The sequence below is a fragment of the Leptinotarsa decemlineata genome, unplaced genomic scaffold (assembly GCF_025532065.1).
Source record: "Leptinotarsa decemlineata unplaced genomic scaffold, Ldec_3_MD MMD2_tig00000157_RagTag_RagTag, whole genome shotgun sequence".
Taxonomy (NCBI): Eukaryota; Metazoa; Arthropoda; class Insecta; order Coleoptera; family Chrysomelidae; genus Leptinotarsa; species Leptinotarsa decemlineata.
In genome coordinates, this window is record NW_027412543.1 from 99522 (window position 1) to 113819 (window position 14298).

A 14298-nucleotide genomic window follows, 5' to 3' on the forward strand; every position below is an offset into this window, starting at 1 on the left:
GTATTGACATGTTTCAATTGTTTAGATATAACATTCTTTTCGACACGGTCAACCTCACTAACAGTAAGTTGTTAAAAAAAAAAATTTTTATATCATTATTAAAATAAAAAAAAAAAACTTTTCCATACTGTATTATCACCATAAAACATTTGTAGCTTTTCCCTGAAGATGATAATAAATTTTATCGAAATATTGGAATAACTTGTGTTATAAGAGTACACTTCCGTTCTGCTGTTCACCCAAAGAAATTCCCAAGTTTTGTATATATATATATATATATATATATATATATATATATATATATATATATATATATATATATATATATATATATATATATATATACTGGATGTTGGATGCATTGAAAAAAATATTCGTTTACATGCTATAGAATGTGTGGGAATATTTGTGGAGACGCAATCTCACTGGTGTGGCGTCTAATGAATCTTTTTTATGTTTCATTAACGAAGAAAAAACAGGATATTCTCACGACTCATAATGGTAGACACCTTCAATGGATATTATTGATGTCAAGTTTAAAGAAATGTATTGATTTTCGAAAATCAGCGTCCGCGATGTAACTGATATAACTGCATTACAGCGATATGTCCTTTCCAGGAAATAATATCCAAGCTGAAGAATACATCAATATTATTTTCAAAGAAGACACTTGTATCCTGTACACACATTTACTCTCATGGTGGGCCCAAGAAAATCCCAATTTCACAGTTGAATGTGCATGGTGATCAGTATTCCTTTAAAACTAATGTATGGTGTGGGATACTTAACGACCAAATAATTGGTCCATTTTTCTTTAGGGAAAATTTATCATCCGTCGATTATCTCAACCTCTCAAATGATGAGGTTAGTGAGGTTTTAGATAATATGCCTTTAAGTATTAAATACGACCTATGGTATCAGCTGTTTCTGTTAATGAATTTTCGTGAACTCAGTGGGTATCTACCTATTCATTTAAAGAAAATTTTTCATGAATTTGATTCATGAAATTTGTGATAGTAAAAATAAGATAGAATATGAAAATTCCTTCAAAATTGTTGAAAATTTTTTGAAAAAGCAGACACAACTCAAAAACTGCAATAAGTATTAATAAAATTACTAGAGTTGAAATTACATTAAAATTTCAATATTCAGTATTTACAGATTATTTATAAATACTAACTAGGGCAGTAAGAATGCCTAATCACGTCGAATAAAAGTTTTAAATAGATCTTGACAAATAAAATGCATGCCATGGTAGTGTCGAATACTAATGTATGGTGTGGGATACTTAACGACCAAATAATTGGGTCATTTTTCTTTAGGAAAATTTATCATCCGTCGATTATCTCAACCTTTCAAATAATGAGGTTAGTGAAGTTTTAGATAATATACCTTTAAGTATTAAATACGACCTATGGTATCAGCTTGATGGCGCACCAATACAATACTGTAAAATAATCCCTCCAACAAATGTTCAGAGACAAATTTATTGGACGTAACTGGGAACACTATTGACCACCTAGATCACCCGACTTGACGCCTTTAGACTTTTTCTTGTGGTGTTACCTGAAACAAAAAGTGTACCGAAGTAGACCATTTACTGACATACAACATCTGGAAAATACCATTCGCGAGTGCTGTGCAAATATAAATCCTCGATTTATTAAAAATGCAGTTACAGATGTCAGTAGAGGAACCATAATTTGTATTGAACGTGGAGGACGACATACCAAAATGTAGGCTATAATTGTTTGACAACCTCATTTAGATCACTAAGTAATTTTTTGTACCCATTTGTATTTTCTATAATATTATTGTGGTTTAAAATTTATAATAATAATAATAATAGTTCTATCGAATTTATTCGCATAAAAGGATATGAAAATTCCTTCAAAATTGTTGAAAATTCAATTTCATTCAACTTTGATCATTATGGTTTGACTCACGATTATTTTATAGTGAGTGAGTATGAATGTTTAATACACACAAGGATTTTTGGGAAAGAAAGTTTTTGGCTTTCTACTACTCCATCTCGATACATAAAATTAGGGAATCTTCCAAAGAAAGGAAAGAAGTAATCCTTTCTTTGGAAGATTCCCTAATTTCATGTATCGAGATGGAGTAGTAGAAAGCCAAAAACTTTCTTTCCAAAAATTAATCACTCCTACAAATATAACCCATTCAATTCACACAAGAATTATAATAACTTTTGTGGGGGAAGTGAGATATGTGGTAAAGATGAGATTTATTATGATTGTAATGTTACAAAGTTTTTATCAGGTTCAAATAATAAAAATCGATCATACGAAAAACAAAAATTATAGAGTTGAAATTGTAGGAAATTCAATTTTATACAACATTATCGATCACAATTTTTTTCGTGAAGTATTCAGCTCCAGTATTAGATGAAGTAGGGGTGATATGTGGAGGGAGGTTAGGTGTGGTTTAGATATAAAAGTGTGTCTAGTCGAAAGCTAGCATCATTCAAACTGTTTCTTCTAACCTTATATCTTCCAAATTAATTTTTGAGTGTTCTGTTGTGGTCATAATCTACGAATCGAAACTGTAAGTATATTATTAATCAGTTAACTAATTCAGTGAACCAATAATTTTTCTGAAGATTGGTTGGTTGGGTAACAAGATCAATTTTTTCTCTAAAAACAATTGTTTTCTTGCCAACGTTTCGAATTCTTTTCAGGGCTCTATAACAACGTAGTTTCATAAGTTTATATGATAAGTATCGTTTCAATTTTATAAGAAATAATAAGGTTAATTGAATTACTCACTAAAAAGTAGTTTCTCCGTGTTGATATAACTATTTTAAAAAACATTAGACATATTAGATACATTTAAAAATGAAATAAAAAACATTGCAACAGAAGGGGTAAATTATCTAGGTGTTCTACTTATCGAATTGAAATATGCCTACTTTCCAGGAAATAATATCCAAGGTGAAGAATACATTGATATTATTTCCAAGGAAGACACTTGTATCCTGTACAAAAAAAAGCATACCTACTTCTGGTGTAGAATGTAATAGACCATACCAAACATTGGCCAATGTCGATGTCGAAATTCTGCATTGCATTACAATATCTATAATTTACGAAAGCAAATGAATGTACAATCAATGAAAAATTCAAAGATCTCAAAATTTTCAGAAATTCGCTAGATAATACGTTTTATGCCATGGAGAAATAGTACAGTGTTTCTATAAATTAAAATATCTACAGTGCGACTCTCTAATAACTAGAATCAATTTAAAAAAAACAAGTCACTTTTTTGGAAAATTTATCGATTAATATTTTGAGTTGCGCTATTTTCTACGACCAAAAATACATTTATCTAGTACAAACCTTAAGATAAGGCGTTATTGGTGATTATTTCAACCCAGAACTCAAGTTTTCCAATAAATACTATTCTTAAAGTAATTGGGTAAATATTCGTTTTGAGGGTACCCGGCGATTTAAGTGTACTTCTGTATTTTGATGCATAGATTACGAATCCGAAAGAAAAAAGCGGCGCTCTCCCTTATTTACAAAGTAACGGCCCTTCAAAGTTCAGATAAGGGCAACTTTTCAGCCTTCTTTTTCACCATATAAACTTATGATGTACTGTTTGGAACCTTTGGTGTAGTAATGAATATTACTGGAGTTTTTCCCAACACCAAATCGTTATTTTTACACCTCGACACGTGTTTCGATCACCAAGTTATCATCTTCAAGAGGAAGATAAAACTAGAAACTACTCAAAACTAAAGCTATTTATGCTATTCAGGTACATCATACAGGTAGGTAATCAGTAATACCACCTATACAAGTGTACCACCCTAAATTAATTTCACAATTGGCCTTTCTATTATTTTACAATATGTCCTTATGTATGTTTAAATGTTACAGCTATATATAGAACAAATATCAGCTATATGAAATTAGTTTCACAATATTGCATATCTAAATATATTTACAATGTGTCTTTTTGTAGTAATCAGTAAACCCAACAATATTATTTCAACAAGCTATACAGTATGATATTTGGTATTGGTCCGTTATCGTTATTCATAATATTATTATGTTCACTTATTTCTACACTCTCATAGGCATCTAGTTGCCTGTTGTTGTTAACTTGTCTAACTAATCTTAAAGAACTGAAGTTTATGAAATGGTTTTGTTGCAAAATATGATGGGTGACTGCTGATTTTTCAGGTCTTCCATATTTTAAGTGTACTATATGTTTCTAATATCTGACTTGAATAGATCTTTTTGTCTGTCCATAATATTTTGCATCGCATTCCTTATATTCAATTTCGTAAATTCCAGACTTTTCCGAATTCTCGACTTTGTCTTTTGGACTTCCCAAAAGGCTCTGCAGTGTATGATTTAAAAACCACCTTCATACCTAGTTCCTTGAAAATATTTCCAAAGTTCTTCGTATATTAGTGGTATGGAACTGAGATGTATTTATCTTGGTTTTTGTCCTTTCTGAAAGTCGAGATTTCGTTCATTCTCAACCTAAACTTCTTTTTCCTAATTATGTCATCTACAATACCCCTCGAGAAACCGTTAGTGGCTGCTACTAACGGTTTCTTGTAAAATTAATTTAGGGTGGTACACTTGTTTGGGTGGTAATACTGATTACCTACCTGTATGATGTACCTGAATAGCATAAATAGCTTTAGTTTTGAGTAGTTTATAGTTTTATCTTCCTCTTGAAGATGATCACTCGGTGATCGAAACACGTGTTGAGGTGTAGAAATAACGATTTGGTTTGGGAAAAAACTCCAGTAATATTCATTAACCATATAAACTATTTAAAAACACAAGCATTTATTCACTAGGCCACCTTTACACCTTATTCCTCCTTCCTTGACACTTTTCACTTCAACAATCAACATTTTTCCAATAAAAATGTTAAAAAATGTACGGAGCTGCTTTTTTGGTTACATATCTCTATATTTTACGTTTTTAAGGTTAATGACATAGTTGGTACGACTGATGCAAGTATTCAATTTCCAATTAAGTTTTTATAAGAAAAATATTGATTGTTGAATTGAAAAGTGTCAATTAAGGGAGAATAAGGTGTAAAGGTGACCTACTCAATAAACGCTTGTGCTTTTAAGTAGTTTATCTTATGAAAAAGGAAGATGAAAAGTTGCCCTTTTCTGAACTTTGAAAGGAAGTAACTTTGTAAATGAATGAGAGCGCAGCTTTTTTCTTTCGGATTCGTAATCTACGCATCGAAATACGTAAGTAAACTCAAAACATTTTTCAAAATCGGAGGGTGCACTCAAAACGAATATTCAGTTTTTTATAGTCTCTCATGTGTTCTGAAATTCGTGTTTTATTATATCTTCCAGTTTGACCAACGTAGCATTTGTGACATCTTTCACAGTTCAATTTGTACACTACGTTAGATTGCAGGTCTTGGGGTGTTTTTTTATTTGTTTTATTTAAGAAAAAATGCTTTCCAACTGTACTTTCATTTAAGAAGGCTACTTCAATTTGATTGCTTATGACTATCATTCCAAGTTTATCAGATGAATTTTCTATAAATGACATTTTGTGATATTTGGGTTTCACCTCAGTATTTTGGGAAGAGGAACTTCTTTCTGTCATTATTTTTCTAATGAGGGCTTTAGAAAAATTATTTGTAGTAGGTAATTCTCAATCAATTTGAGATTTTTGTTATGGAAATCAGAATTGGAAATGGTAATTGTTCTAGATTTCAAATTCCCTATAATATTGATTTTACTGTGGAAGTTATGTTTGGAAAATTATTTCAAAAATCTCTCGTAGGAGATTTGAGCCGGTTCTAACCCCCCCCCCCCCTCCTTTGAAGTATCTGATGCATGATGGTTCATATATGGATGGGTTGTGTGTGTGTGTGTGTGTGTGTTTTGCTCAAGAGTCTTTTTTATAAATATGGTTGAACATCTAGAACAGCTGGATGTTCAAAATCAAAATTGTGTGCATATTCTTTTTCATGTTCAATCAGGGCTGTGGAGTTTTTGCTTATATTCAGTTTCTCAGAGTCTGTCATGCGTTCTGAAACTTGTGTTTTATGATACCGTCCAGTTTGACCAACATAGCATTTGTGACACCTTCCACAGTTCAATTTGTACACTACATTAGATTGCATGTCTTGGGGTGTTTTTTTTTTTGCTTGTTAACTTTTTATGCATATATTTTGTAGTTCTGCCATGACCAAATCTGCACAAATGGTTGATATACAATTACCCATTACCAACTCGAAAAATTTGTTTGTAAATAGTTCCATTGTAACAAAAGTAATTGGAGTCTATACATTCATGTCCTTTTGCGTTGGTGTTCTATCGAAGGTATTGCAATTTTTTTTATTTTATTTTTTAAATGTATCTAATATGTCTAATGTTTTTTCAAAATAGTTATATCAACACGGAGAAACTACTTTCCGGTAAGTAATAGAAACGATACTTGTCGTATAAGTTTTTGTGGGAGGTATGTTTATGAAACTACATTATTACAAAGCCCTGAAGAAGAATTTAATTGAATTCGAAACGTTGGCAAGAAAACAATTGTTTCTTTGAGAAAAAATTGATCCTGTTATCCAACCAACCATTCTTCAGATATATTATTATTGTCTATTATTATATTCCATTCTAATTATTTTGTGAATTTCTAGCTTGGAGTATGCCTCTTTTCACTGATACCGGCAAATCTGAGAAGGGTAAGGTGAATATCCTGCAAGACGTGGTGTTGGTGCAGGGATCAGAGCTACCAGAGAATATCGTGGACTTCCTAACGGAATTCCATGTAGAACTCCCACTCAGCCCCCTTCCTGGAGAACCTGTGATGGTGACAACTCCAAGACCTGGATGTAGCAGAATGGAGGATGTTCGTTCAACCACCCCCTCTTCTGAAACGAGCAGCACCAGCAAAGACGCGGAGAAGGGTTCGAAGAGGGCCAACAAGAGAGAGGCAGCGAACGGTAGCGATAATGAGTTTGCTGCCCCCCAATCGAATAAGAAAAGAGTGTCCGCCGCTAAGTCGAAGCAGGTGAAGCCGAAGGTGAAACCAAAGCAGTCGGAGCTGCGGAAATATATGAAAATATGGGATGAGACGAATCCTTATCGGCAGCCGCCGATGACCTCGACCCTGTGGCGAGCCCCTTCTACGTTGGATACCACCGTTTCAAAGTCCGAGACGGTCAATACGAAAAATCAGCCACCGACGGCATCGCAGATGCCATCCACTGCATTAAACATTGAGCCAACCACCACCACGACATCTTCAGAGACCACAACCGGGCCGCATAACCTACCAAAAGCTGGATCCATAGTACCTCAGCCACCAATGCCCACCACCATGACATCTTCAGAGACCACAACTGGGACGCATAACCTACCAAAAGCTGGATCCATGGTACCTCAGCCACAGATGCCCACCAGCATGATATCTTTAGAGACCACAACCGGACCGCATAATATACCAAGAGCCGGATCCATACTATCTCCGCCACCGATGCCTGTGCCAACTGTTCAGGGGACAACTTCCGTCCCACCCTCTGGTAGCAAGATGGACTTACCGACACCGCAGAGGAGCTGCAACTTAGTCAACGACGTGCTCGAACTCGGCAGAATATGCCGAGAGAGGAAGACGAAGCTACTAGTGATCCGGGACAGCGATGAGAGATTGGCAAAGATTGCCACACGCAAGCGACGATTTGTGGTTCGACAGGAACAACTAGTCGAACGGAAAAGTTGTTTGCTGGCTGAACTGTCAGAGGTGGAAACCAACATTGAAAGGGGAAGTCAGGACATCGTCGGAGTCAATGAGGAGTACCGTGTTGAGGGTGATTCAACGAAACAGTACCGGCTGGAAGTCGCCCACATTAGCAATTGTGTGAAGGATCTTCAGAAGCGGATCAAGAAAGGAGTTGACGACATGGTGACATAATCAACATTTATTTCCCTAAATTTCAATTCGAAGACGATAACGACAGATAAACATTCAAATTAGTTTGGTAGATATTGGAAGGTTAGAAGAAGCAGTTTGTAATCTTGGAATAAACAATGTGGAAAAAAATTCCTCGTCTTTCATTTCATTTCATACTACTTTGATCATTGTGATTTTTCTTGTGAAATTGAAAATAAATGAGATAATTCCATTATAAGATTTCACCCCCTACTTATTTCAGATTTAAATCGATACAAATATCGAACCTATGAAAAAAAAAATTGATGGGATCGAAATTGTAGGAAATTCAATTTTATACAACTTTGTTCATCACGAAGTTTCTCGTAAAGTCAAAAATTAACGTGATAATACAATGACGAAATTTCACCTCCACCCTTTCTCTGAAAATATCGATTTTATGAAAAAAAATTATAGGAATCAAAATTGTTGAGAATTTAATTTCATACAACTTTTGTCATAACTATTTTTCTCATAAAATTCAATATAGATAAGTTATATGATGGAAAATGTATATTTTTAGCCGTAATCCAATTTCATATGCTAATGAAAGACGACACTGTCAGAAGAAAAGCGAAATTCAAACTACAGCTGCGATTTTTTCGGAATTCATCTCGATGCGCTCTCATGTACTGAATGACGACGTTCACGATCACAACTCGTCTTTTATATGATACGATTGTGGTCGTGGTACGTCACACTACTCTCAGTGTGACGTAGTTCAAGGGTGTGACGTAGGTGAAGGTCATTCAAGTTCGAATTCAAAACATTTCTTCAAAGTCACCTTGTCGACATCATGTGACGTATGTAGAGGTCATTTCAAAGTCAAAATAACCACATGAATCAATGAAGGTTGTGAAAATATGAGAAGTGAATGAAGGTCATTCAAGGTTAAATCCAAAACATTATCTCAAAGTCTCATTGACCGTATCTCCTTCTGACATAGTTCAAGGGTGTGACGTAGATGAAGATCGTTCAAATTCGAACTCAAAAGACTTCTTCAAAGTCACCTTGTCGACATCATGTGACGTATGTAGAGGTCATTTCAAAGTCGAAATAATCACATGAATCAATGAATGTCGTGAAAATATGGGAAGTGAATGAAGGTCATTCAAGGTTAAATCCAAAACATTATCTCAAAGTCACATTGACCGTATCACCTTCTGGCATAGTTCAAGGGTGTGACGTAGATAAAGCTCGTTCAACGTCGAACTCAAAAGACTTCTTCAAAGTCACCTTGTCGACATTATGTGACGTATGTAGAGGTCATTTCAAAGTCAAAATAATCACATGAATCAATGAATGTCGTGAAAATATGGGAAGTGAATGAAGGTCATTCAAGGTTAAATCCAAAACATTATCTCAAAGTCACATTGACCGTATCACCTTCTGACATAGTTCAAGGGTGTGAAATAGATAAAGCTCGTTCAACGTCGAACTCAAAAGACTTCTTCAAAGTCACCTTGTCGACATCATGTGACGTATGTAAAGGTCATTTCAATGTTGATGTGACCGAGACAGACTGAAAATCTCAAGGTCAACCCCCAAGGTTATGCGACTTTAAACATTGTTCAAAATAGCTGTGAAAATATAAAGTGTGAATGAAAGTCATTCAAAGTCAAACCCAAAACACTACCTGAAAGTCGCCTTATCCTTATTACCTTGTGACGTACATTAAGGGTGTGACGTAGATCATGGTCGATCAAGGTCGAAGCCAACTCGATGCGTCGAACACAGGCGCTCCCCCACCACCACCACCACCAATTCCAACTCGATGTGTTGACAGAAGGCGATACAAGCAAACAGTGGTCGTTGAAACTTCACGGAGTGCAGACGTATACGCTCTCTGTCACGATGGGTACCGTCCAAACTGGTGAAGAAGGACCGCTCATCAGTCGATGGATCTTCGTCGTATGCAGACGTGTGGTTATTCTGTACAAACAGGTACAGAATACACATGAAGGACAATATCAAACCCTGACTTTACCATGTATGCAATCTAGTTCCCTAATCTCAAAGTTGAATTCCATATTCAAGGTCATGTTTCATGAACATAACTGAAGGATGTAAACCCTGTACCGTGCATTCCCACACACCAAGTAATTGTAATTACGTCACTATGTCACACACACACACACACACAAAATTTCATATGAAAAAAAATCTGAACGATCCCTGCACCAGACACTTCAAGGTCACATCGCCTTGATGTTATTTAACAATAAAAAAAGCAATTAATACGTCATAGTGGTGGGGGGAGGCCCAGAACCGGAAAAAAATTCTGAACGATCCACACACCAGACGCTTCAAGGTCACATCGCCTTGACTTCACTAAACAACAACAAAAAAAAGCGATTAATACGTCATAGTGGTGGGGGGAGGCTTAGAACCGGCTCAAATCTACTACTATCAAATAATCGAATTTGTCCACATTCGATAAGGTATCATTATTGTGAATAACTGAGTTGAAATGATCGATAAAGGATGGAAATTTCTCATATTCACCGTAAAATGTTTTAAGTTCTATTTTTGGAAGCTTAACTTTAGAATAATTCGTACTCGTTTGAAGAAATGAAACAGGTGCCTGTGTGGTATTAACCACGTCATCAATGAATTCCATATAAACAGCCTTTACAGCGTACAACTCTGCAAGAAACGCTTCTTTTACCGCGTCCTCTGGAGCGGCATCTTCATCTGGAAGTGTAAGCAATGTACTGATAATACAATTATGCTGTTTTGTGAACTCATCTTTTATCGAGTCCAACTCTTCGCATCTAACTTTAAATAAAGTTCGAATAGACTTATCAGTTTTAACCCTATCTGAAAGGGCTCTCAATACTGTAATTTCATTTATAGCAGAATTACGATAAATTTTGTATTTTTTAACCTTATCCATTTTGATATGGGAGCAAATAAACGAAGTTCGAAAGGAATTCGAAAGGAATACCCAGAAAGTAACAGGTGATAAAAAACGCGAGCAAAAAACGACAGCGGGAATTGAGGAATTCCAAAAAATATAAAAGAAGTTCAGCGATCGACGGAGCAATGGTATGTTGAGCGCAAGATAATTAGTTGGTCATGCGCTGTAGATACACTTCCACTTTTCAACGAAAGTACTGTTTGGCAAGAATATGAAAATAGAGACGAAAATTCAAATTTATGTTTATTGGAAATTATAATTTCGCTACGGAATTCACAAAATTATGCAGATTTGAGAGAGTCACTTTGAAATTAGCAATTTTCAGAATGAAATTCAAAAATGAGCGGTTCAAAAAAATTTTTTTTTCTTTTGAATGATATAAAGAAAAATTCTTATAGAAAACTCTGACTTAACAGGAATGATTCTAATCGCGGCTCGAAGGACCATGTAACGGAACGGTAATAGGAACAGTAGGGACTGTATACCGTTATGATATTTAACAAAATGTTAAAGTAAATCCCTCGAAGACGACTTACCTTGAGTGGATTGCGGCTGTCTCATCAGAGTCCTGAGATTGGTACCAGTTCTTGGAATCGAAGCTAATCCGTGTATCAAAGCACGATATTATGCAGTGTGATAAACATAAATGTTATCAACTAAAGACGAATAATTCACGGTTGAACTGGGCAGTCGAGAATGGCGAACAATCAACCACATAGAAAAACCAATACAACAACACTGTTCGTCTCTTTTCATCGCTCCAACACACCACAGAGGGCGCAATCATAATGAAGTCGTTTTGAGGGTACAGGGTGAGGCAAAATTAAGAAAATAAAAATGAGTATGTTAGCCGTTCCGCAACACTTAGGTATATATATGGTATCAGAAAATATGACAAAATTTCATATAAACTTAAAGAAACCAATTGGTTGACTATGGAAAATACACGTGTTTTACACTCGGCTACTGTTGAGAACGGTCACTATGAATTTGCCCGTTTGGATTAAAGAACGCACCATCCACATTCCAAAGAGTTATGGATAACATCCTCCTTGGCATCCAAAACAGGCGCTGTCTTGTATATATGGAGGATATCATTATATACTCACCAACGATCCACGAACATATTTCAAGACTGACAGAAGTGTTCAAAAGACCAAGGAAAGCCAACTTGAAAATTCAGCCTGACAAATGCGAATTTTTAAGGAAAGAAGTCGCCTATCTTGGACACGTCATCACGAAAAACGGCGTTAAACCAAACCCCTCTAAAGTTGAATGCATCCAAGAATTCCCCCAACCAAAAAACCCGAAAAAAATCATATCCTTTTTAGGTTTAGCTGGTTATTATCGACGCTTCATACCAAATTTTGCCAAAATTTCCATACCACTCACAAAATTACTACAAAAAGATACCCCATTTAAATTCGACTCAGAATGTTTGAAATCATTCAACGAATTAAAATTAGCCCTTACTTCTAGTCCAATTTTGATTTATCCCAACTTCGAAGAACCTTTCCTCTTAGCGACAGATGCTAGCGCATTTGCAATAGGAGCTGTTCTTTCACAAGGACCGATAGGAAAAGACCTTCCAATAGCATATGCCTCCAGAACACTATGCAACGCTGAATCAAAGTACTCTACGATTGACAGAGAACTTTATGCGATTGTATGGGCTGTGAAACACTTTCGACCATACCTGTTCGGTAGAAAGTTCAAACTCATCACTGACCATAGACCCCTCACTTGGCTTTTTTCAATAAAAGACACAGGTAGTAGGCTAGCACGTTGGAGACTTAAATTAAAAGAGTACGACTACGAAATAGAGTATAAACCTGGTAAAATAAACAAAAATGCCGATGCCCTATCACGGATCAAAATTAATCACTTCAGAGAATGTGTAAATTTTCATGGAAAACTTACGATACTCGCTTCAAACGAAATTGATGAAACGAACAAACCAACAGACACAAAAACACAAGACACAGAAACACGAGACACAGAAACACAAAACAAAGAAACACCAGAACACGAAGAAACCCCCTTCGAACAAATTTTACAAGAATACGAAAATTTCAGTCACTTATATGAAACTCGATCCCTGATCGACTACTCAAAAATCAAATTTGACAATTCGCAACTTTTAGACAAATCACATAAATACATCCTCACTTTTTTCTGCCAAAACAAATTAGAAGATCTTCATCATAAAATCGTAGATGACATATTCGAGGAAAATGCCGAATTTTACAACGATAGAATCAATATTCTTTCAAGTAAAACCGTCAAAGACAGAAAATATTTCATAATTGCTCTACCTTTCGATCATACCTCAGCAGTAGAAATTCAATTCTTTATCCTTTATAAATGGACAGATGAAATAGACGTTTCCAAAACGTACTTTGTCGAAAATAATTTGGATTTACCAATTTTGGAAATTCTTTCTTTCATTTTCGCTGAAAAAGAAATTAAGATGATAGTATGCCAAAATCTAACAAGAACTCCCGACGAAGACCAAATTCCCATCGTAATGGACCAATGCCATTCAGGAAAAAATAATTTACATCGAGGAATTAACGAAACGGTTAGACGCGTAAAAGAAAAATATAATTGGCCAAATTTAATCAAGGACGTAGAAAATTTTGTAAAGAACTGCGAAACATGCAAAAAAGCAAAAATTTGCAGACAAAACCTTAAAAGCCCTTTAGTCATTACAGAAACTCCGAAAACACCATTCGAGAGAATAAACATTGACATTCTTGAAATTTCCACAAAAAACTATATACTTACAATTCGAGACGAACTCACCAAATTCACCCAAGCTTACCCAATTGAAAATAAATCAGCAAAATCAGTAGTAAACACTTTACTGGTATACTTTCAGCACTACGGAACTCCACTCAGAATTCATTGTGACTTCGGTCGAGAATTCAACAACGCCCTACTGAAAGACCTTTGTACACTTTATGACATTAAACAATCATTTTCTAGTGTGGACCATCCGCAATCAAACGGTTCCTTAGAACGTTTTCACGCGACCCTTCTAGAAATGATAAGAACAAATAAAATCGACAACCCTGATGAACACCCCTTATGTATTTACCATACGCAATAATTTGTTACAATAACACCAAAAACAAAACACACGGATTCACCCCTTACGAACTACTATTCGGACACACCTCTAGTAGACCACCCGAAACTCTTTACAACCAAAAAGAACTCATAACCAAGTACATACGGATTTAAATAATAAAATCTCTTATTATTATAAAATTGCTCGTCAAAGGACACAAGACCAAAAAAAAAAATCTAAAATTCGATTCGATAAAAACGTTGCACAAAATATACCTGAGTATAAGGTAGGAGACAATGTTTACGTTAAAGAATCTCAAATTAAAAATAAACTTGAAAACAAATTTAATGGCC

At 35.2% G+C, this 14298-nt stretch overlaps 1 protein-coding gene and 1 long non-coding RNA gene across 2 annotated transcripts in view; both read left to right on the top strand.

The window, feature by feature from the left end:
- LOC141481363 (uncharacterized) overlaps nt 1-14298 on the top strand; it is a 165666-nt gene that overhangs the window by 72544 nt on the left and 78824 nt on the right. The gene's annotated exons all lie outside the window — the stretch shown is intronic.
- LOC111513116 (uncharacterized) lies at nt 2218-8136 on the top strand. Its single transcript, XM_074172700.1, has 2 exons — nt 2218-2565; nt 6661-8136. The coding sequence occupies exon 2, from the start codon at nt 6669-6671 to the stop codon at nt 7932-7934; it is 1266 nt and encodes a 421-aa protein (XP_074028801.1). The 5' UTR covers nt 2218-2565; nt 6661-6668; the 3' UTR covers nt 7935-8136.